This window comes from Galeopterus variegatus, unplaced genomic scaffold (assembly GCF_000696425.1).
Source record: "Galeopterus variegatus unplaced genomic scaffold, G_variegatus-3.0.2 Scaffold2094, whole genome shotgun sequence".
NCBI lineage: Eukaryota > Metazoa > Chordata > Mammalia > Dermoptera > Cynocephalidae > Galeopterus > Galeopterus variegatus.
This window is the reverse complement of record NW_007728205.1, coordinates 87,065-107,831: the sequence shown is the minus strand read 5'-3', so window position 1 is coordinate 107,831 and position 20,767 is coordinate 87,065. Positions and strand designations below refer to the sequence as shown.

At 41.7% G+C, this 20,767-nt stretch overlaps 1 protein-coding gene across 2 annotated transcripts; it reads right to left on the bottom strand.

Annotated features, from left to right (window-relative positions):
- Window positions 1-1,206: 1,206 nt before the first annotated feature.
- On the bottom strand, window positions 1,207-20,386 carry ZBTB21 (zinc finger and BTB domain containing 21). 2 transcript variants are annotated; one of them, XM_008580433.1, is made up of 3 exons: window positions 20,252-20,356; window positions 6,891-8,509; window positions 5,077-6,287 (listed from the first exon to the last, which is right to left on the bottom strand). In XM_008580433.1, the coding sequence occupies exons 2-3, from the start codon at window positions 8,494-8,496 to the stop codon at window positions 5,293-5,295; spliced, it is 2,601 nt and encodes an 866-aa protein (XP_008578655.1). In that variant the 5' UTR covers window positions 8,497-8,509; window positions 20,252-20,356; the 3' UTR covers window positions 5,077-5,292. The 2 variants fall into 2 exon arrangements, with proteins under 2 accessions (XP_008578654.1, XP_008578655.1); XM_008580432.1 differs by having other exon boundaries at window positions 1,207-8,509; window positions 20,252-20,386.
- Window positions 20,387-20,767: the final 381 nt, after the last annotated feature.

The window sequence follows — 20,767 nt, the reverse complement described above, 5'->3', positions numbered from 1 at the left end:
GCCAACCACTGTAAGTGGGATCTATGACATTCAGCTCGGCAAATGCAGGTTTGCATTACTGTGAGACTGACAAACTGACCAAAGGATCCTACTGCAGAGGAAGGAGGCCGATGGCCAATCACGTGATACCCCTATTCAAGCTACAGCAGGGTTCCACCATGCTCGATTTGTAAAGTGCTTCCATGACAACATGGGAAAACTACTCCAGATATACACCTTGTACAAAGAATACCTGCCACTCAGCTTTCATAGTTCACAACAGCTTATGTTCATAAGAGCCAGGATTTAGTCTCTGGCTGGGGAAAATACTAAATGTTGGGGACTGTCTTCAGCGTGTGCCAAAGACCTAGGCTACAACAGGAGTGCAACGATCCCAAACTCAACAAGCGTGTTTTTACTAAGAAAAAAGGTAAAGTTTTTAAAACAAAACAATATTTGCTGGCAAATTGAATAGGAGGGTTAAAGCAAAAGGAAGATTTTTAAAAAATTATAGTTGTTCCTGGTGCAGTGTGTTCAAGAAACTTTAGGCAGAGGCTTCCAAGAAAGACTAATGGGGGATACTGCAAAGGAAAACAAAGCCACTCAAAGAGGCGAGTGGAAGCCCAGGGTAGCCAGAATTGTCATTGATCCTCTCCTTTCTTTCTCTCTAGTTCCTTCTCTTCCAATGAGCTTGGTAGTAATGTTAATGTGAAATATCTACTGCTCAGCTCTTCACTTTACAGGGAAAGCTAATGTAATAAAAAAGAGGAATATATCTCGATGTTACAGAACACCCCCTCATTAGAATGAACAAAGATGCTACAATATTGAAGCCTTTAAACTATGAAATAAAACTAGTTTATCAATTGCCATGCTGAAATATCAACGCAGGGTGTTTAAAAACTTTCTTTTTATGTATTTATCCACCCCCTCCAACACACGATCACCTTAAAAACTACTAATTTGAATAGGAGAGAAAAAGGTGGATGAGCAAAGATTGCTGCTTATCTAATCCTAATTATATATTTGTAGTGTCCAAATAACTGAAGCTTTAATACAAACAATTCTACAAGCAACCTAGAACTGGGGAAAATTAAATATCTCCAACTTATAAGTGGCTATTCCTATTACCCACATAAAAAGGCTTCATCTTTACTTTCATCAATTTAAGTATTAGTAATTATTACCAAATATTCTCAAATGCAAAACATACCAACAAGACCATGATTCAACGCAAAATACAGTACAAATTTATTGACTCCAATCATTCTTAGTCAAGATTTAAGCAAAGTAAACAGACAACAGAACTGTACACAAATAAGCAATGGATTAACATTAGATAGAAATCCTATTTTACTATGAATTTTCAGTCCAAAAAAGCTTATTCCTAAATAAAGTTGAACAATGATTTACTCTGCTAAAGCATATAACAAAATATACACAATTATAAAACCACTCGTTTTTAACAATACACATATATTCAATGAAAAAACTTGAGTCTTGAATTAATGTCAAAAGAAATTATTACCTTCTGAAAATTAGTATTAACCAAGCAAAACTTTGTGGAGAATCTGGTCAGCACTATCAAATGACTAAAGAGTACTGAATTCAACTACTTAAAAGATTTACAGTAAAATACTTTGGTTTCCAAAAGACTGTCTTTAAGAGGAATTTTTAAAACACCTGACATTCATTCATTTTTTTCCTCCTCCAGAATCTAAACACTGATTTAGTGTTCTCTCCAGTCATGTGGAAATGCCATAAGCTGGAGCATACTCAGATCACTGAAAGAACATATTAAAAATTACATAAACACCAAACTTCTTAAAGTGCTAAAGCCATAAGAGAGAAAAACCTATTTTTAAAACTTAGAAAAGTTTAGTAGCCAGTGTCAAAGAAAACTTATTAAAGAACGTATTAGCATTATTTAAACCAATGATGCGTTTCACAATTATTGCAAAAAACATTGAGACCTCAGAAATTGACAAACTGACTTTTAATATTTCAATAATGGTTAATTAGATGAAATTTACAAACAAATCTGTTAGAAATGATACCTAATTACTTTTGTACTAAGAAAATTCAAATAATTTACTTCCTCAAGTTCCAGATTACAGTTGTATACACACACACACCAACCCAAATTTGAGCGAACAAAGGCCAACTTTATATCTGCTCATTCTCATGTCTCTCCCTCTCCTACCTCCTCGTTCTGTGAAAGGGACATTTTGTCATCTCACAGCTGCTACTCCCATTAGTCCACATGGGGGCTCCATGTGGACTCAGACGACCACTGATTAAGTGTCGGAGCATATTTTTACAAAGAGAAGGCTGTAAACAATCCTTCCAAACCAGAAAACAGAGAATATCGTATATCTCCCCACAAATGCAAATAACATCACTGCTGAATTGTCAGTTGTATGATTTGGTAAAATTATAAATACATACTTACTCTAACTAGTTTTAAGGTGGGTATTCTATTAATCTTGAAAAATTACTATTAAAAATACACAATGTTACTTCCATTGCTTACCTTGAGTGATAAAAACTCACATTTTGTTACTCCCTCCTTCCCCAACATAAAGGAAATGATTCAATAAGTTCTCAGATTAACAAAGAATATATTAAAACATTTTACCTTCTTTCCACAACTGCATTAAAAAAAGCAGGCATCCTGAATACTTACAAGGAATAATGAGTTTTCTCCACTTTGAAAAATTAATTACAATCAGAAAAAAAATTTTACAAGAATATCTTTACTAGCTAAAGAGTTATAACTATGAAAGACCAACTTGCTTTACATCAAATGTTTGCCTACCGGTTGAGATAAACATTCTTTAAAAAAAGTTTACTGAATAAAAGCAATTAATGTCTTTCATTTTTATTTCTTAACATTTAGAATATGTACGAGTGGAAGCATATTTTTTTGACCACCAAAATAAATTCTTTCAGCCTAATGCTTTTAAGGTACGGTATAAAAAGTAATAGAAAAACCGCAACTGCATTATAAATGTTTTTGGTTCAAAATTTTATTTGAAATCTTACATTCCTTGCCTTGACAAAAATGTGAAGACAAAACACTGATAATTTTTAAACTCTAACAGATATGCAGAGCCTATATTTAGATCAAAAATATTTTTTACTGATTAACAATATTTAAAAAAAAATCTTCAAAAATGTAGCATAAAATTTCAAGTCTTGGGATACTGAATTTACAATGCCAAGATACTATGTACCATGGAATTATCACAGATACTCTAACAGCCATATAGGTGGTGATTATTCAGGGAAACTCTTCTTTTGAAGAAGTGAAAACTACCCAAGACATTCAGAATAAGAAATACCACATTATACAGGGAATGAATTCAGTGTACGATAATCCATCCTGACGTTGCATATAAAGTCATATGCTTTAGTTTTATCTTTAATATGCATAGATTTCTTCAAGAAAATATAAAGATGGCAGGAATCAGTAACTGCAACTTAGTTTTCCTTTCCCCATCAAATTTAAGAACAAAATAGGAAGTAACTACTAAAATATTTTGGAATTTTTGAAAGATTTTTCAAGTGAAAGCATAAAAGGCAAAATTTCATATATTTCTATAATGTACAAATTAGTGTTTTATAAAAATGCTTGCATTTCAATAAAAATTAAGAATATCCTTCCTACCATTGAATTGGTATGGAATGTTCGTAATGAGATTGATGGGTACAGTTCTTTTCTGCTGGAGCAAATTTAAAATTATTTTCTTAATCACAGTAGTTGACTTTATATCGAAAGAATAGTTTGTAAAAAAATTTATAAACTCGAAGCCTTAATCCGTATCACTACCTTAAAAGGATTTTGCAGTTTCAATATTTTTTATAATGTATACCTAACTGCTCATACAAGAGAAATAAAAATTTTCCCTTTCGAAACACACCACTGAAGTTTGGATAACACCTACCGAAAGGCTTTTAATTACAACTTATACAAAATAGTAAGAGGAAAAAAAAAGCCCAACCCTATGAACCAAAGTAAGTGGCAAAAACTAATTTTGGACCCTTAACAGTGCTTTAATACATATTTATGAAATATTAAGCAGTGACTTAGAGCAGAATGGTTTTGCTATTGACATTTTAACCACCATAGACTGCAACAAATTCTAACAGAAATCGTCACAAAAGACAGGGGCAGGAAAATGTGTATATTGTATATGTTGTTCTTGAAAAACATTCTGAAACTGCAGCATGGTGTTTCTTCCTCTGCTCTGAAGTCTCTGGAAGTAAATGGTAAAAGTTAGAATTTTAGAGCAGCTGTACTGACTCTGAGTGTTTAGGATCTTATCTAAATATATGTCCCCACCTTATTTGTTATACTAATGTTAAGTTCAAAATCAGTGCCACAGGCTAGCTTTTTTTGTCCCCACTACACTCAGATTTTCAGTTTGTGACAGCATAAATCAGAGAAAACCAGAAAGTCTTTCAAATGCTGGTCTGAATTTAGACAGTAATGCAGTGTACGTATAACACAGCACAGTTTTTATGACAAGGCCTAGCACTACTGAAGCTATTATAATGCGACTGACTTCACAGGACTTCCATAAATCATGATGTTTCTATTTCCATCTTCCTTAGAGTTGACCATCATTCATTATATTAAGTGACCGAGAGCAAGTTTTTATTTTATAAAAATCTAAGTGTTTCTATTGCTGATTTAATTTCTCACAATTTCCATGAAAAAAAGTTCTACATGACCACAAAATACCAAATATTTATTTTTATCAAGTGTCAGGATAACTTATTAAAGTTGAGGTTTATCATTTTTTTTTTATTGCTAAAGTACTCTAAGAACTAAATCAATACTGCAAACTATTCCACTTCTTCCTGATACATTTCTGGACTTAAGAACATGGCTAAGATTTATTTAGAACTTAGGTGTCTGAAATAATGAAAAGAAGAAATACTTTTGATATTATTCCACTAAATACAAATCAGTAAAAAGCAAAACCTCAATTAAATGATTATACTGACACCTTGGAATGAGGAACCATGCAAACAACCAAGATTAATCCAATTTCAGCATTAATGAAATCAAACAATCTTGTTACGGTAAGGTCCGGAACCACAATATTTTGAAAAGTTTATTTCTAAAGTTGAGGAAGGACAGTACTAATTAATATCAGTTTATCTCAAACTTAAATTCAAGCACAACAATTTCCAACCTTTATTATTTTTTTAAAGAATATTTTGTTTCTTATGACACATTTCACAATTCAGGTTGAAATCTGGAAACTGCCTTCCCTTTCATAATAGGTAAAAAGTGTCAGTCTTTCAATTGTGTGTTTGTTCATGACTCCAAAGACTAAATGCAGTCTTGAAAGTCCTGTGGCAAAGTTTACACATAAACTGCCTTTTAAATGTGATTGCTGAAAGGGGTGGGGCATGGTAAAAAAGGGTGTCTGATTCCTGGGGTACAAACAGTTTATCTGTGGCTGGAGCTGGGTTTTCAGATAAGCCCACGGAGCCGTCAGGCTCCAGGGGCTGAATCTTGGGCAGTGGTGGTGGTGGTGGCAGAGGCGGTGGCGAGGGAGAATTTGTGGGAACGGGGCACGCTTCAGATTCTTTATGTGCTGATTCCTCTGTAGCCTGAGACATGTGGGACTGGAAGTGACTCCAGAGCCGAAAATTAGTGCGAAAAGCTTTGTTGCACACATGACAGATAAATGGTTTCACTGAGCACAGCAGCTCCTGGTGCCGCTCCAGCTGCTTGTGCACCGTGAATACCTTCCCGCACTTCTCACAGGGCCACAGGCTAGCATCTCTACTAGGACCTGCTTCTTTGGGGGCTGCACTGGCCTCAGGTGCCTCTTCCTCAGCCTCCTCCACAGGTTCCTCTTTGACTTGGATTTTCAGTTGCTTAGACAAACTCAGGTCTTCAGGGAGACAAGAGGAGTCTTCTGAGTCAAAGTTAACTTGCTCTGAAGAGTCATTGAACACATGGTCATCTTTTGCTGTCACAACGTGGTTTGCTTTATTAGGCTCGGGCTGGGGTTGGGGCCGTGAGGCACCAGTGACTTCGCCATTGTGGTCCAGAATGGGCAAAGAGAAGTTCTCGGTTGGGGCCATGTTGTTCTGATTGTGCACTTCCACCTGGTGCCGCCAGATGCTGAATGAGGACTTGAAGGTGCGCATGCACTCGAGGCAGGTCAGCTTCTTGTACTCACACTTGCTCTCGTGCTCGTGCTTTAGCTCGGGTGAGAAAAACCTGAGGCTGCAGTAAGGGCAGACGGTTGCATTCCGGCACAGCCGCTCGTGGCTTCCTTGCTCTAGGAGAGAAGAGAGCTTAGCATTACAGAGGCGGCACTGGTAAACCTCCTTGCTTTCTACTGCACTTGCAAGAGGAGCATGCTCTTTTGGCTTAGCCACTTTATTTACTCCAAGGGGTTTTTCTCCTGGGTGCATTTTTATGTGCTGCTTAAATTGAGAGAGAAAGCGATATGCTTTTCCACAGTAAGTACAAATGTATGCTCCTTTGGCGCGAGACCTCAAGTTCCTCTTGATGACTTGCTGTGCCTGGGAACTACTCTGTCCCTGGAAACCAGGCTTGCCGCGCCTTAACTTAATGATCAGGGCCTTCTTAATTTCTCTCTCTCTCACTATGTCAATCAGCTTTCTTTGGAATTTTTCATCCAAAACAGCATGTGAACTAGAGGCTGGTGACGGGTTCTTCACTATGCCATGTTGGGTCTGACAATGTGTCCACACTTTGAAGTTGGTATGAAACCTCTTGTGACAGATGTCACAAGCGTAGGGCTTTTCTGGGTTATGGTACATGTTAACGTGGCGGTGAAGACCCGCTGTTGATCTAAAGATCTTAAGGCAATGTTTGCATTTAAATTTTTTATTTGGTCTCATCCCCTCCAACTCACCAAATTCATCTTTATTCAAATCAGAATCTGGAAAATCTGCTTCAAGGAGAGTAGGATTTGAGCCTTCTTCAAAATTATCTCCTGCTCCAGGAGACCCGTGCTCATTCACCTTCAACTTCTTAAATGGCAATCTTCTGTCCGCTTGGAACCTCCTTTTTGCTGGGAGTCTGCTCATGTCTTTTTGGTCATCTTCTGTTTTCAGAGACAAGTCCCTGGTGATGGAGGATGACGATGAGGCTGTTGCTGTTGCTGCTGCATCTCCCACGGTGACTCGGATGATGTCTGAGGGGTCTGACAGCGGGCTGCTGGGCTCAGTCTTGATGCGCACCTCAGTCACAGGGGAGGTTCCCTCCCTACCCATAGGCTGAGAAGCACTAAAGGACCTGAGGCGATGTGGTTGTGGCACTTGAGGCCTGTCATCTAGGACTGCTTTTTCACTACAATCTTTTAAAGATGACTTTTGAGATAAAGCACAAAGCACATTCCCTGGTGCATCATCTGACACCGAAGATGATCCCTGGGAAGATTTCAAATCTATAGAGGGTGAATAGACAGGAACCTGGCTATCCATCGACAGTGACCGTCTGAGGAGACTCTTAACAAGTGGGCCACTTCTGTCGATGCTTTGGTTTCCAGAACCAGATCCACTGGATGGGATCACTAAGCCTAACTTTGAATAGTACAACAAATTTCTGTCTTCGCCTTGACTACTTCCTTTGTTAGTTTCTTTTAATAGATAGGGAGTCTCTGATGAGCTACAAAGAGACAAAACAGGTGGCCGTGGTCTTTTCAAAGCCAGCTCTATGGCTTTTCCTTTTGGAAGCTGACCACTTACACCTGGTTTATCGTCCATAGATTCTCTGTCTTGCAGAGGCTTTGAAGGTAATACTGCATTTCTTTTCACCAAACTGCTTCTATTAGGATCATCCAAAGATCCAGAATGCTCAAGAGACTTTGCATATCCCACAGAACTCTCTTTTGGCCAACTCTTTTCCGTTAATGATAAATTGTGAAGTGGTTCAACTGGTTTTGGAAGATGAGGCTTATTGGTACTGGTCTTGACTGCAATGCTAGGTGAGGGCTGGGAAGTATGGCTTAGATCGGGTTGATTTTGACTAACAGTTCTTCCTTGTGCTTCATTTCTACTTTGACAAACAATGACACTTCTCTTTTGAGAACTGTTTTCATCATCTTCTACAAACACTTTTTTCCTATTAGGACATGTTGGAAAGGGGGCTTGAGGTGTTTTAGAAACGATATTAGTCAGAAAGGAAATCCCAAGGCTATAGCCAAGTTCTTGCACAGCAGCAAGGCTGCTTTTCTCAACAAATAAAGATGAAGAATAAATGTAGTTTAAAACATTATCAAAAGCATCTGGTTCACAAAAGTCAAGCTGAAATACAGTTTGTGACTCATTTTCCTTATTTGTGAATAAACTCTGAAAATATTCACTGCTGGCTGCCAAGACATTTTTATGAGCTCGAAACTTCTGGTCTCCAACAATCAGAAGCACATCACATAGCTGTCCTTTGAGGCGCTCCTCATTGAGGGCACTCAGGAGAGAAATGGCATGTGCAGGGTTGATGTAATGCAGCAATCCCTCCATTGCTTGGGTTTATCTGGAAGAAAAAATGTAAAATTGTAACGAACAATGTGGTGAAAAGTTCTCCACCTTATGAAAAGCTTCTAAAGAGCAGGCAACATCGGCTGTCTTTTCAAGGTGCCGATATTTGGCAGACTATAGGTGACAAAAGCTTTTTGGATGAACAATCTTATTTAAATAACAGTGAAGATATAAAATAATAAATCACATGGTTGAAGTAGGTCTCCAGTCATTAAAATTAAAGAATTTTAGGATCAAAAGACTATACTATAGGCATTTTTATACCATCAAAAAGACTGCTAGAATTTGGCAGGCATATATGGAAGCAATATTTGAAAATAAAGGTTTATTTAGGGTCCTTATCCATTTGATGCTTGGTTCTATTCCTTATTAAATCAGAGAATAAGTATGAATTATCAACCCCCCTAAAGTTTGTAATTCTGAAAAGAAATCAGTTTTATTACTGTATATACTTTAATGTGAATTATTAACAACAGATTGTAAAGTAGAAGTCTTGTCAGACCTTTTAAAATAGGTAAGAATTTGGACAGAGAAAAATCATTTCCTAATTTCTATTGAATCAAAGTGTTTAAGAAAGGTTAGAAGCATTAAAGAATTAAGAGTTTGTTTTCTTTACACTAATTACCTTGCAATCTCTTGAATACTGTTTTCTTATCAAATCACATTTTCAACAATAGCACAAAGGAAAACTTCAGCCTGGCTCTAAACTTAACTAAGGGGTTTGAACTGAGATTTTACTGAAATTCTCTTCGAATCTAAAAACGAGACAAGGGGGCCTGGTGGCTGTGTGCAGGCGCTGGCACAGACCCCTGGCTGAGATGCTGGCCTCCCCTGCACACTGACTGTCCATGGGCGTTTCCAGTATCCTCTCTGCGTGGCAAGTCCCTCGGGTGAGTTGGGAATAACAACCGAACCCTCTTGCAGGGCTGTTACAAAGACTAGATGAGGTAGCCTCTAATATGTAGTAAGCACTCAACAAATATTGTGTAACTGACTTTCAGAAATTACAGGATTAACAGGCATTAAATTCAGCATCAGAAAAAGGGTCCAGATTAACTTCACCATGCTCTCAACACAGATAAAGCCATTTCATACAGAGGCAATGCCCGACTCTCTGTATTTGTCCCTTCACTTAGGCTTCTGTTACTACAAATACTTCATCTCTTTGGTTTGATATAATGCCGTCTTTTCTTCAAAATATTGTTGTGACAATTCTTTTTAATATTAAAATGGCCCCAAAATAACTAAGAATACTAGTATTTGTGACAGTTTTGTCACTCTCTGGAGGGCAAGCTGTGGATGAATCACACTTGGCTCCACCACATTTGCAGGTTTTCTTCTGGCTTCAAGGGGTCAGCCTCTGCTGGTCATCCTGGCCTCTGGGCTCTACAGAAGAGCCAGGAAGAACAGTCTGCTGGCTATCAACTTGGGAGTGGCCAAATGCACTACACAACTTCTTTAATATTATTCTGACTCCTTGTTAAGGTTGACTAGATTTAACTGACTCAGAGGCATGACTTTGTTTCTAGGGATGATGCCTTCGGCCTGTCCACAAATAAATGCCTTGGTCAGACTGCACCACATTTCTGTTCATGCCTTCCTACCATCCCTCATATTCAGTGGTAACTTTTAATTCCTCTATTTGTGATTGCTTGATAGAGATACTTTCCCTTCCTTTTCCATCTGTTAGCTATTTTAATTTCTCTCTTAATTGCACTATACTTTCTTTATAATCACACGTCTATTTGTGTAAAGAAACCCTTATCATCTTTTACAGAGGTCAGCAGAAAAAGAAAGAAGCTTATAATGCCACAAGTACTGACTCAGCCATGTATTGAGCAGTTCTCAGCACTAATAATTTTGAGAAAGCTAGTTCAAATGTTGCCACAGGGAAAAGCAACAGATGTGGAATCAAAGGCTTAGACAAGTATTTGTCAAAAGGGGTTCTTAAACTCAACTTAGCAGTTCGAAACTAGCAATTGAAAAAAAAAAAAAAGCCAAGTTACTGTGCAGTGTTGTAACAACAAACTGGCCAACAGCAAAAAACAAAACAAACAACCCAAGTAGGACAGAGTAGAGAAGGTCAGAACACATCAAATGTAGTAAGGCTAACTGAGAGTCTGTGAAATGTTTGTTTCAGTTACATTCATACACAGCCACACATGCAAGCATGTTCTGGGCTGAGATGTAAAATGCATTCCTTCCTGTGAGTCACAGTCAAGACAGTTTTCTAGGTAACCAACCTCTCTTAGCCTCAGTCTCCCCCCCGTAAAATGGGGATAATAATAGCAGCCATCATACAATGCTGTGAGAATTAAATGAGATAATAATAGCTATCACTTATTTAGCACCTACAACACAGTACAAACTGTACCAGTAACTTCTCACATCATTTGTTCACTCAAGAAAATACCATTTGAGAAGACTTGAAGGAGGTGAGGGATGAACCATGTGGATAATAGAGGGAAGAACATTACGGAGCCAAGGTCAAAGAAGGGCTGGAGCAGAGAGAGCTGGGGGTGCTGTGGAACATGACATCTGAGAAGCAATGAGGAGACAGACTGTGTAGGGCTGGGTGGACCACTGGAAGAACTTTTTTCCTATGTATGAAATGGCAGCCATTGGAAGATTGTGAGCAGAATGACAAGGACCTGGATTAAGTTTTAAAAGAAGTGCTTTGGCTATGTTGTGGGAATAGACCACAAAGGTTAGGGCAAGGGTGACTTCTGGAGCTGGCCAGGAGTCCATAGCAATGATACAGGTTAGAGAGGACAGTGTGGCTTGTACCAGGGTGGAAACAGGGGAAGTAAAGACTGAGTCATCAGGATTTCTAACAGTTGACTGTAGGGGATAAGAGAAGGTGAGGAGTTATGGATGTCTCTAAGGATTCTTCCAGAACAACTGCAAGGATGTCCTTAGTTGAGATAGGGTTTGTTAGAAAAATCAGGAATTCAGATTTTATATTTTTCCTACAAATTCAGTTTTGATATTCTCAAAGTGAGCAGCCACTGTTTATCAATGTTCCCTTTATGGGCATCCCTCCCTGCTTTCAATAAACATCTGCATCTAAATCCTTGTCTCGGGGTCTGCTCTTGGGAGAACCCAAACTAAGACACCAAGACAATCTGAAACCACAGATATAGGCTAAGACCTGTGTGAAGACTAAACCAAATGAGATATTCTATAACCCTGGACATGAAGTAATGCTATTTCACATATTATTTGTACCCTATTGCCAAAAAAGCAACATTTTTCTTACTTTTCATTGTTTAGAAAGGTTTCTTTCTTTATGCTTGCTTTCTTTAAATTATCATAATCCCTGCTTCTGCTCTAAGTAACTTCCAATCTCTTGGACCTCAGGCTTCTATCTTCTTTGAATGATAACATCTGGGAATTAGAGAACAATAATAAAGTTTCTCAGAATAAAGTTGTAAGAGAGCCCCACCGGGCCCTGTGGCATGGAGCTGGGGGAAGCCTAACCCAGCTGCAGCTAGGCAAGCTGCTGCCACTGCCCTGGCCCTGCCAGGGTCCTGAAGCATGAACCCAGCCGCAACCAGGTGAAGAGCACACCAAAAACACAACTTCATGTATTAGCCCACTATAGCCACTGTAATTGCTATGGCTGCCACAAAAGTAGCTATCTCTATAGCACCAGTCACAGCCACGGTGTAGGTGGCATGCCAGACTCTCAACTGCACTGACAGAAGGAGAGGCATCAGTGGAGACCAAAAAAAAAAAAAAAGAACAGGCCCTCTCTCTCCACAAAGCACACTCCAGAGTCATGGAAGAAGCATCTGATTTACGATAATCAGTGAGGACTTGACCACACCTGTCTCAATACTGGGCTCTAGGCAACAAACCAACAGAGGAACAGTTAATCTAGCAGATGGAGAGAACAAATCTATGGTTACTAGAAGGGGGAGCGAGAGGGGAGCGGGGAGGGGGAAGGGGAGAGATTCAATAAGGGGCATAAAGAATAAGTATGATTTGTAACAATGAATATGCTAATAAAATAAATAAAGAAAGAAATAGGGAATAAAGTTGTAAGAAAAATAGTCACTGTCCCTGACAATTATTTGGGGTTTAAAACCATTCATTTGACTATAACCTCCATCTAGTCATCAATGAGATTGCCTGCCTAAAAAGTGGTTACAGATGTCCAAATTCTGATATACCACTGTTGAGTAACTCCATTTCTATTTCATCCACTCAAATGCTATTTGGGTTCTTAATAATAAGTAATATTTAAGTGCTTACTCTGCACTTAAGAAGTCAACATTTTTTATGTATTAGCCAAGTATTTACAGCAACCCTAGGAGATTGGTACTATCATTATCCCCATTTTACAGATGAAGAAACTGAGGCACAGAAGTCACACAGATAATATGTAGCAGAGCAGGATTCACACAGCTGGTGTGGCTCCAGAGGCCAAGCTCTTAACTCCTACACCATTCAGCTTCTACTTTCCTCTTTTAATTCTCACATAATCTTCTCTTAGACACTGTTATCATCCCCATTTTACAAATTAGGAAACTGTGCCATTGAGAGGTCAAGTAATTTGCCTAAGGTCACCCAGACATTGGTAGTGGAGCTGTGAGTCTTAATCATCACATTCTATGCTCCTTGTGGCTGGGCATCTGTCTCATATGTGCTGGAACTCACCTATACACTGAGGTCAGCAATCCACCAAGCATGGCCCTGCCTTATACAGGAGCATAAAGCCCTGCGCAGAAGTAGGATGAGTCAATCATCAGCACAGGCCAGTATGCTAAGCAGCACACAGGATGCTTGCAGAGTCAGAGAAGCAGCGCAGATGACAGGCACCAGATCCAGGTGAGACAGAGGCCGGGAAAGGCAGTCCACAGAAGGAATCAGGGATTGTGGGGACAAGACAGGCAGGAACGGTGAAGGGCATTTCAAGGACAAGAGCAGTATGTGCAACATCAGAGACCAGACAGAGCATGAGTATCCAAGGGAACTGCAGGTGGTTTCATCTGGATAGAGCCATGGGTACATGCAGGGGAGAAGGCCACAAGGCTGGAGAGGGAGGGACGCATGAGGGCCTTGGGGGCCACAACTATAAGAAGAGTGTGACATCTTCCACTCTCCCCCATACCCAGAAATTCTAAAAGTCTAGAGACAGAAGAGCTGGATGGTACAGACTCCTCACCTTAATATATGGCTGCTGTTTTTACATCTTAGTTCAATTATTAAATCTTGAAAACAATGAACCCCTTCCTGGTCTGGCTGCAAACTGACAATCAGCATTTTGGTTTTTGTGTTCTTAATGACAGTAGATGTATTGAGTTTAACAACCTAACTAAAAATATAAAATGCTACATTAAGAATACAGGCAAAAAGTGGGGGAAATCACAACTGCTAATTGTCATAAGATAATCCAGCAAAACTCTTTGTGGCTGGTGGATGTGCAGACTGGATTCTCAAACCTTTTGATTTCTCTGCTATTCAGCCCTCAGAGAAGGCCAGCTTTGTTGCTTGCTGTAGTTTCTCCTCAATGTATTTTTCTGATCCAGATAAAATAGATCTGCTGCCACACCAAGCTCCAAACTTGCATGCATTTTTTTAAATTATGAGTAATCAGTATCCCCGACTTGGAGGAGACAGTGCCCCCAACATGTGAACATGTAGTGCCGCCACTGTCCACGTTCTGCTCACTCTGCACTCCTCATCTCTACCTGACCACCAATGCAGATGTTCTGCCACTTTAGTGAGGGTGGAAAAGCCTTGGTGCTTTCAAAAGAAAAGTGGGTGAAATATTGAAGGCACAGCCCGCTTATGAGCAGCAGGAGGAGCTGAATGGAACCCCCCAGGAAAACCAGACTCCAAACAAGGCTGGCTTGCTCACCACTTGGATCCTCACACTAAGCCTTCCCAACTCTGCCTGAATTGTTTCTATTTCATGTTGTTTCCTGAAACTTCAAAATAAAAGAGTCTCTATAGTTAACAATTCATGGAAGACATTATAGTTCCACAGAAAAGTCTTTTAAATCAGTCTACTTGTCTCAACTCTGGGCTTTGCCATCTATTAGGTATGAAATCTTGTAAAGATCACTCGACCATTCTGAGTACTGGTTTCCTCACCTGTTAAATGGGGCTAACACTACCCGCCACATGGGGCTTTTATGAGGGACAAAAGATGCAATATGTTTGAGAGCCCCTAGGCATGGTTAGCACTTCCCATATGGCAAATGCACATCTTCCTCCCTTCCCCTCTTCCTCTGATAAATGTGTGTGTGGGCCTGCTTGCTGCGCCCCAAGCATGGCAGGAAGTGCTGGTAAAGGGGATTGGCAAGCTGTTTAGCTGCTTCTTCTCCAGCAACTCACCTTCCTGTGGTAGGACAGACAAACCACATGATGAAGGATGTAAAGAGTGCGAACACTTATTTCAGGAAGCAATAAATTTGGCCAGGGGAGGATGAGTGAATAGTGGATAAATCATGGAAGACTTGGGATTCATCACTTACTTGACAATTGTGATAACACTAAATGTTCTGTTCTTCACATTTCTGCTAATAGATACTTTTCAGAAATGCTCATCTGATTTTACTGTGGCTTAAAATCTCCGAAAGGCTTGCCCTGACCTCAAGTTCAAAATCCCTACGATAGCTACAAAGCCCTTTACAACTAGATTCCAGAAAATTATTTCATACCATCACCTCAAATTCCTCAAGCACTAAATACTAAGGGGTGGGGGGACTCATGTGTTAATATAAATTAATTCAATGAAAATACTTTCCTCTTTATACTAATGTTAGGTATTTGCAGGGATTTAAGATATTTGAGAGGACAAAGTGAAGACAGGCAATTTTGGAATAAAGAATGTACTGGGGATAGAAGTAGAAGAAAGTAAAGCACAGCGAGGCACTCCGATAAAAGGACCCTAGGAGGTAACTGGGGGGCCGAGAAAGGGAGATGAATAGGGACGAAAAGCATCTCATCTACTTGCAAGTCTTAAAGACTAAAACTCAGGCTGGTATCATAGCTAAGGTACATTATAAATGAACTTGGCTCCAGAACTAGTCCTCAAAACCCTTCTATAGGAAAATGTCTCTTTGCATCTAAAACATTAACCTAAACTGAACTCCAGAACACTGATCTTTTGGAATGTTTGAAACTGCTTATATAGTCCTAACCATGACAGTGGAAAAAAGAGGGAATGCATGCAACACAGGCAAACACCCAGTAAAAAAATCCAAAGCATCAGCATTTGACTCTGGAATATAAACACATACATAGCTCATACCCAAACCCTCATCCCTGGATTTAGCCCTAACTCTCTCCACTTGATTTTACTATTGGATGGTGACAGGAAGTCAGCTCTGAGTTTCAGTCTTATCATCACTCACTTGGTGACAATGTAGAGACCCAGAAATTATCTAAACCTGCTCAGGTTTCAAAACTAAGCTAGCTTTTCTGCTCCTGCAAGAGGAGTCATGTCACTAGCTTCTACTCCATCTCACCACATGTTGAGACGGTTGCTTTTGGTTTCAGGGTGTGTTCTCTGCCTTACCCAGCCATACGACTCTACCATGAAAGGTTCAGGTGCTTCACCTGCACCTCAGGCGGCAGAGCAGCCACTTCTTTTTGTTTTGGCCACCTGGCAGCCATTCCTCTTCCTCCTGGAACAGCCCCTTGGCTTTGCTCTGGAAGAACCACTCTTGTCCCACAAATACAGTAGTAGGCACATGACCCAAGCAAGCCAGTGAGAAACTTTCTCCCTGCAATATGGGTCCTGAGCGGAATGACAAGGGCAGTAAAGGAATGAAGCTGATCTCACTTAGCGGGGGACCTGAAAATGCAACCCACTAGTGCCTAAGACAGATTGCTGGAGTTAGCCTGGTTCTGTCCTTCCTGACCAAATTTTTTTTAGCTTTTCCTTAACCCCCAAGAGCAACCCCGAATCTTTACAATAAATTCCTTTTTCTATTCAAGCCAGCCAGTTTCTGTTCTTGTTACTATAGAACCTTAATACATTTCCATGTGGTATTCACTCTTCCTGTCATGTCTTCCAAACTGATCCTTTAAAATACTGCTCCTGGACTGAGCTTCCTAAAACAAAGCTTTGATTATTCATCCAACACATACATTAAATATTACTATTTTAATTCAACTTACTTATTGAACTCCAATTATGTAAAGGCATGGTTTGATGTATCCGAAATAGAGGAGTGCTCAAAACAGACAAGGCCCCCACTTTCTAGTAAGGTAAATCAGATGATAAATAAAGAAACAAACAAAAAAGGTAACTTTGGATTGTGCTAAGTGCTATGATGAGAATAAACACAGTACAACTGGATGCAGTACCTAGGTCAGGACATGCTTTGATGTAACATTTTAGGTGAAACCTAAGGCTTGAATGAAAGAGCCAGCCTTGATACCGTTTAGAAACAAAATACAAAGCTCAGCTCAAGTGCCAGCTCCTCCATGAAGCCTTCTCTTATAGGCTGAATTCCCCCCCAACCCGTCCCCCAACCAAATTCGTATGTTGGAGTCCTAACCCCCAACACCTCCTAGTGTAATTGTATTTGGAAATGAGATTTTTAATGAGGTAATTAAATTAAAATGAAATCTTTAAGGCAGGCCCTAATCCAATCTGATTGGTGTTCTTATAAGAGGATATTAGGACACAGACATACACAGAGAGATGACCACGTGAAGGCACAAGGAAAAGATGCCATCTACAATCCAAGGAGAGAGACCTCAAGAGGAACCAACCCTGCCTGCACCCTGACCTTGGACTTAGCCTCTAGAACTGTGAGAAAACAAATTTTCGTTGTTTAAGCTGCCCAGTCTGTGGTACTGTCATAGCAGCCCAAGCAAACTAATATACCTTCCTTGACTACTTCAGTTTATAATGAGCAAACACCTTTCAACTCCTGTATTATGTTGAGTCGGCACCATTTATGTAGTGTTTATTCACTGCCTTATTTTGCTAGGCATTTGTGTCTCTCCAACAAGACTGTAAGCTATTTAAGGACTGATCTTTTAGCAGTCTTCATAACACCCAACATAGTATTTTGCACAATAAACATTTGTTGACTTTCCTGTACTCTCTGCTCCAATTAAATGCAGGAGTGGAAATTATACCTTTTGACTCTCTTCCTAAAGTAAAGCTGGTCACATCACCTTTTGCACAATAAACATTTGTTGACTTTCCTGTACTCTCTGCTCCAATTAAATGCAGGAGTGAAAATTATACCTTTTGACTCTCTTCCTAAAGTAAAGCTGGTCACATCACTGCCCTGCTTTAGAATACCGTATTGATTACTCTATTACTTCCTGGAGAAAATCTACCCTATAGACTGGCATACAAGACTCTTCACACTCTGGTCGCAATTCATCTCTCCACCCTTACTGGACACTTCTTATCATCTCCCCTACAAACTTGCACATCCAGTTTCGGCCACCTAAAATATCTTTTCTTTCCTTTACTTGGCTAACTGCTATAGAAAGATCAGCTAAAATGATACTGTCTCTGCAAATGTTTTGTAAATTGCCCCTCGCCAGCAGCTCAGTCATCTAAACTACAGTACTTCACCTCTCTGCAATAATATCACAATTTCAGTCGATCTGCTTTTTACACCTATTTCCCTCATGAGACTCCCTACAAGGAAGAGCCTTTGTTTTCATCTGTGTATCCTAATGCCCAGCACAAGGCCTGGCGAGTATCTTCTGGGCAAAGAGAGAAATCATCCATCTTGAGGATCAAGACCCGGACTTGCTCACTTTTATTTCTCCAGCGTCCATTACAGAGCCAGCACGTGGCAGTTTTCTTTGCTTTTTCTATGAGGCCATGTGGCTTTAATATCCCTACTGGATTAAATCTGTATCTTTGCTTAGACTTCTTGAGACTGAAGCCTCTCAGGTGGAGAGGTGCCTACTGAACAGTTCCATTACAGTATATCCCCCATGTCCAGCATGGTACTGAGGATCCACATACTCTCGTCCTTACCCCCACATCTGCTTGTGTTCACATACTCACTACTTAGTTTGCTGTGCAGCCAGCCACTAGGTCTCCTAAACCAGAAACTTCTCTTTCCTTCAATCACTGCAATCTGTCAAATCTAACTTCTAAATAGCTCTAGGATCTGCTCTCTCCATTGGATTTGGGGACAATTAAAATTGCCCCTTCAATTCTCACCTCTTCCAGAGACTTCCTTAATAATTTAACCCCTCTTTTGTCATTTAAAATTTTTCCTTACCAGTATATTCCCTGTTACATAATACTGTAAGTTACTCAGGGACAGGGGTTATTATCTTCAACTTTTATTTCCACAGAATGAAGCACACTATAAGTTCAATACATAGTGTTAAAAGGAAGATCGAATTAAACAAAGTTACTTGCAAATAAACCAATGCCTTAAATTTCTACTTTATTTTTAACATCAATATTTAGGGGTATTTAAATTTAAACTTAATGACTACTAGTCATTAGAAATGGAGGCGGGATTTACTCCTTCAAGCACCACAGAGTTTTTAGAAATAATTTTCAATGATAAATCTTTCTAAGATAGATTAACCCACTTTCTTGTCTTAAACAAGGGACAAAGAACATAATGCAAGCTCCTTCTTTGATGACTCAGGGTCATCAGCACGAACAATCACTGGACTATGCTATAACACACAGACGCCCTCAGATACTGGAGGTGGATAGAGCTGTTAGCTCTCGCTCCAAAAAAAGAAATCCCAGGCAGTATGAGGTTACGAGGTCTGATTAATTTTTCTCCCCATCTCCCACTGTCGGGCAATCCCCCTGGAGTACTCGTCTAAAAATACACCACTTCCAAATGTGCGCTTAAGCGGTGTTCTCCGGGACCTCTCATTCCCCGTGGCTGCAAGTGCACGGCAGGGCTTCCCTGCGATTAGACAGCATGCTCTTTTGTAGGTAGACCGCGGAACGTGCTCCAGTTAAACGGAGTCTGGCTGATAAGCAAAGCTATGAAAAGATCACGGGGGCGGCCGCACAGTCTCCGGGCAAGGTCTGGACCCCCTCCGCTTCCCCAAGCCTCCAGCCGCAAACTCGGGGCCAGCAGGGGCTCGCCTGAGAGGGCGGGCGGCCGGGCCACGGCCGAAAAGGAAGCTCCCGGCGGCGAGGGAGAGTGCTCGGCGCACGGCGGGCGTCGCAGAGCCGGCCATCTCCGGGCTCGGGGGATGGTGGCCGCGCCGCGAGGCCCGCCTTCCGCGGGAGGAAAGCCCGCCCGACCTCCGGCAGTCATGCTCCGGTCGGGGTCGTCATGGGCCGCGGCAGGTGCGGTCCCCACCGCTGCCCGCTCGCCCGCTTCCGGACGCCCAGCTCGAGGCCCGGGCAGGCCCCCACACTGCCGGCGGGGAGCGCGCGCCCTCCACCGCAGGAGTTTCTGCCGTTCCGCGCGAAGGGCGCGCCCCCTACCCCAGGGCAGCCCGGTCAGCCCGAAGAGCTCGCCCAGTGAGGGAACGGGGCATGCGCAATGGCGAGGGCGAGGCCAAGTGCGGGCAAGGAGCATGCGCAGTGTGAAGGCACAATCGGCTACGTGGGACTCCAAGGCGTGCTCGGTGAGCGCTAAGGTCCCGCGCACGCGCAGAAGCGCCCGGCGCCCTCAACCCGCTGGTGGAGAGAAAAAAGAGGAGAGAAATCACCTCAGAGTTACGTCAGGAAAAGCCGCGTTTCGCGGGCAGGCTGTAGCCTCCCACGGGGCTCCGCCGTTTTCCTTAAGGGAGAGGCGTGACAGTTACTCACCGGCCTTCAGCCCGAGGCAGACGCCGGGCCCCTTTCCGCTCACACTCGGCTCGCGCGCGCCACAGCCGCCGCTGCCGCTGTGATTCCATCCATCTTGAATTTGACGTCATCCCACACCAGGGATGAGGTCATCGCAGGCAGCGCTCGTCACGTGCGCGGCTCTGTGATTGGTCGCCGGGTGTCGGGGGGCGGGGCGAGGGAGGTGCGCGGCGCCTGCGACTGGTGAAGGCGGGCCTGCCGGGAACCGCGGCCGGTGCCGCCATCGGCCTGCTCCCCGCGCCCACCGCCCCGGCTCTCACACTGCTCCCTGCATTCTCTGTCCTTGAGGGGAGCCCGCGGCAGCCCTGAGGGGAGGTGGCCGGGCCGGGGTCCCGCCGACTCTGCCGCCGGACGGAGGCCGCCGCGGGTGGTCTCTGCGGCCATTTTGCGGCGGTTCGGGCCGGCGGGGGACGCGGTGCATTGCGGCTAGCAGGCTTGCGCTGCCGCACTACCCTTCGAGGGCGAGGACCGCTGGTG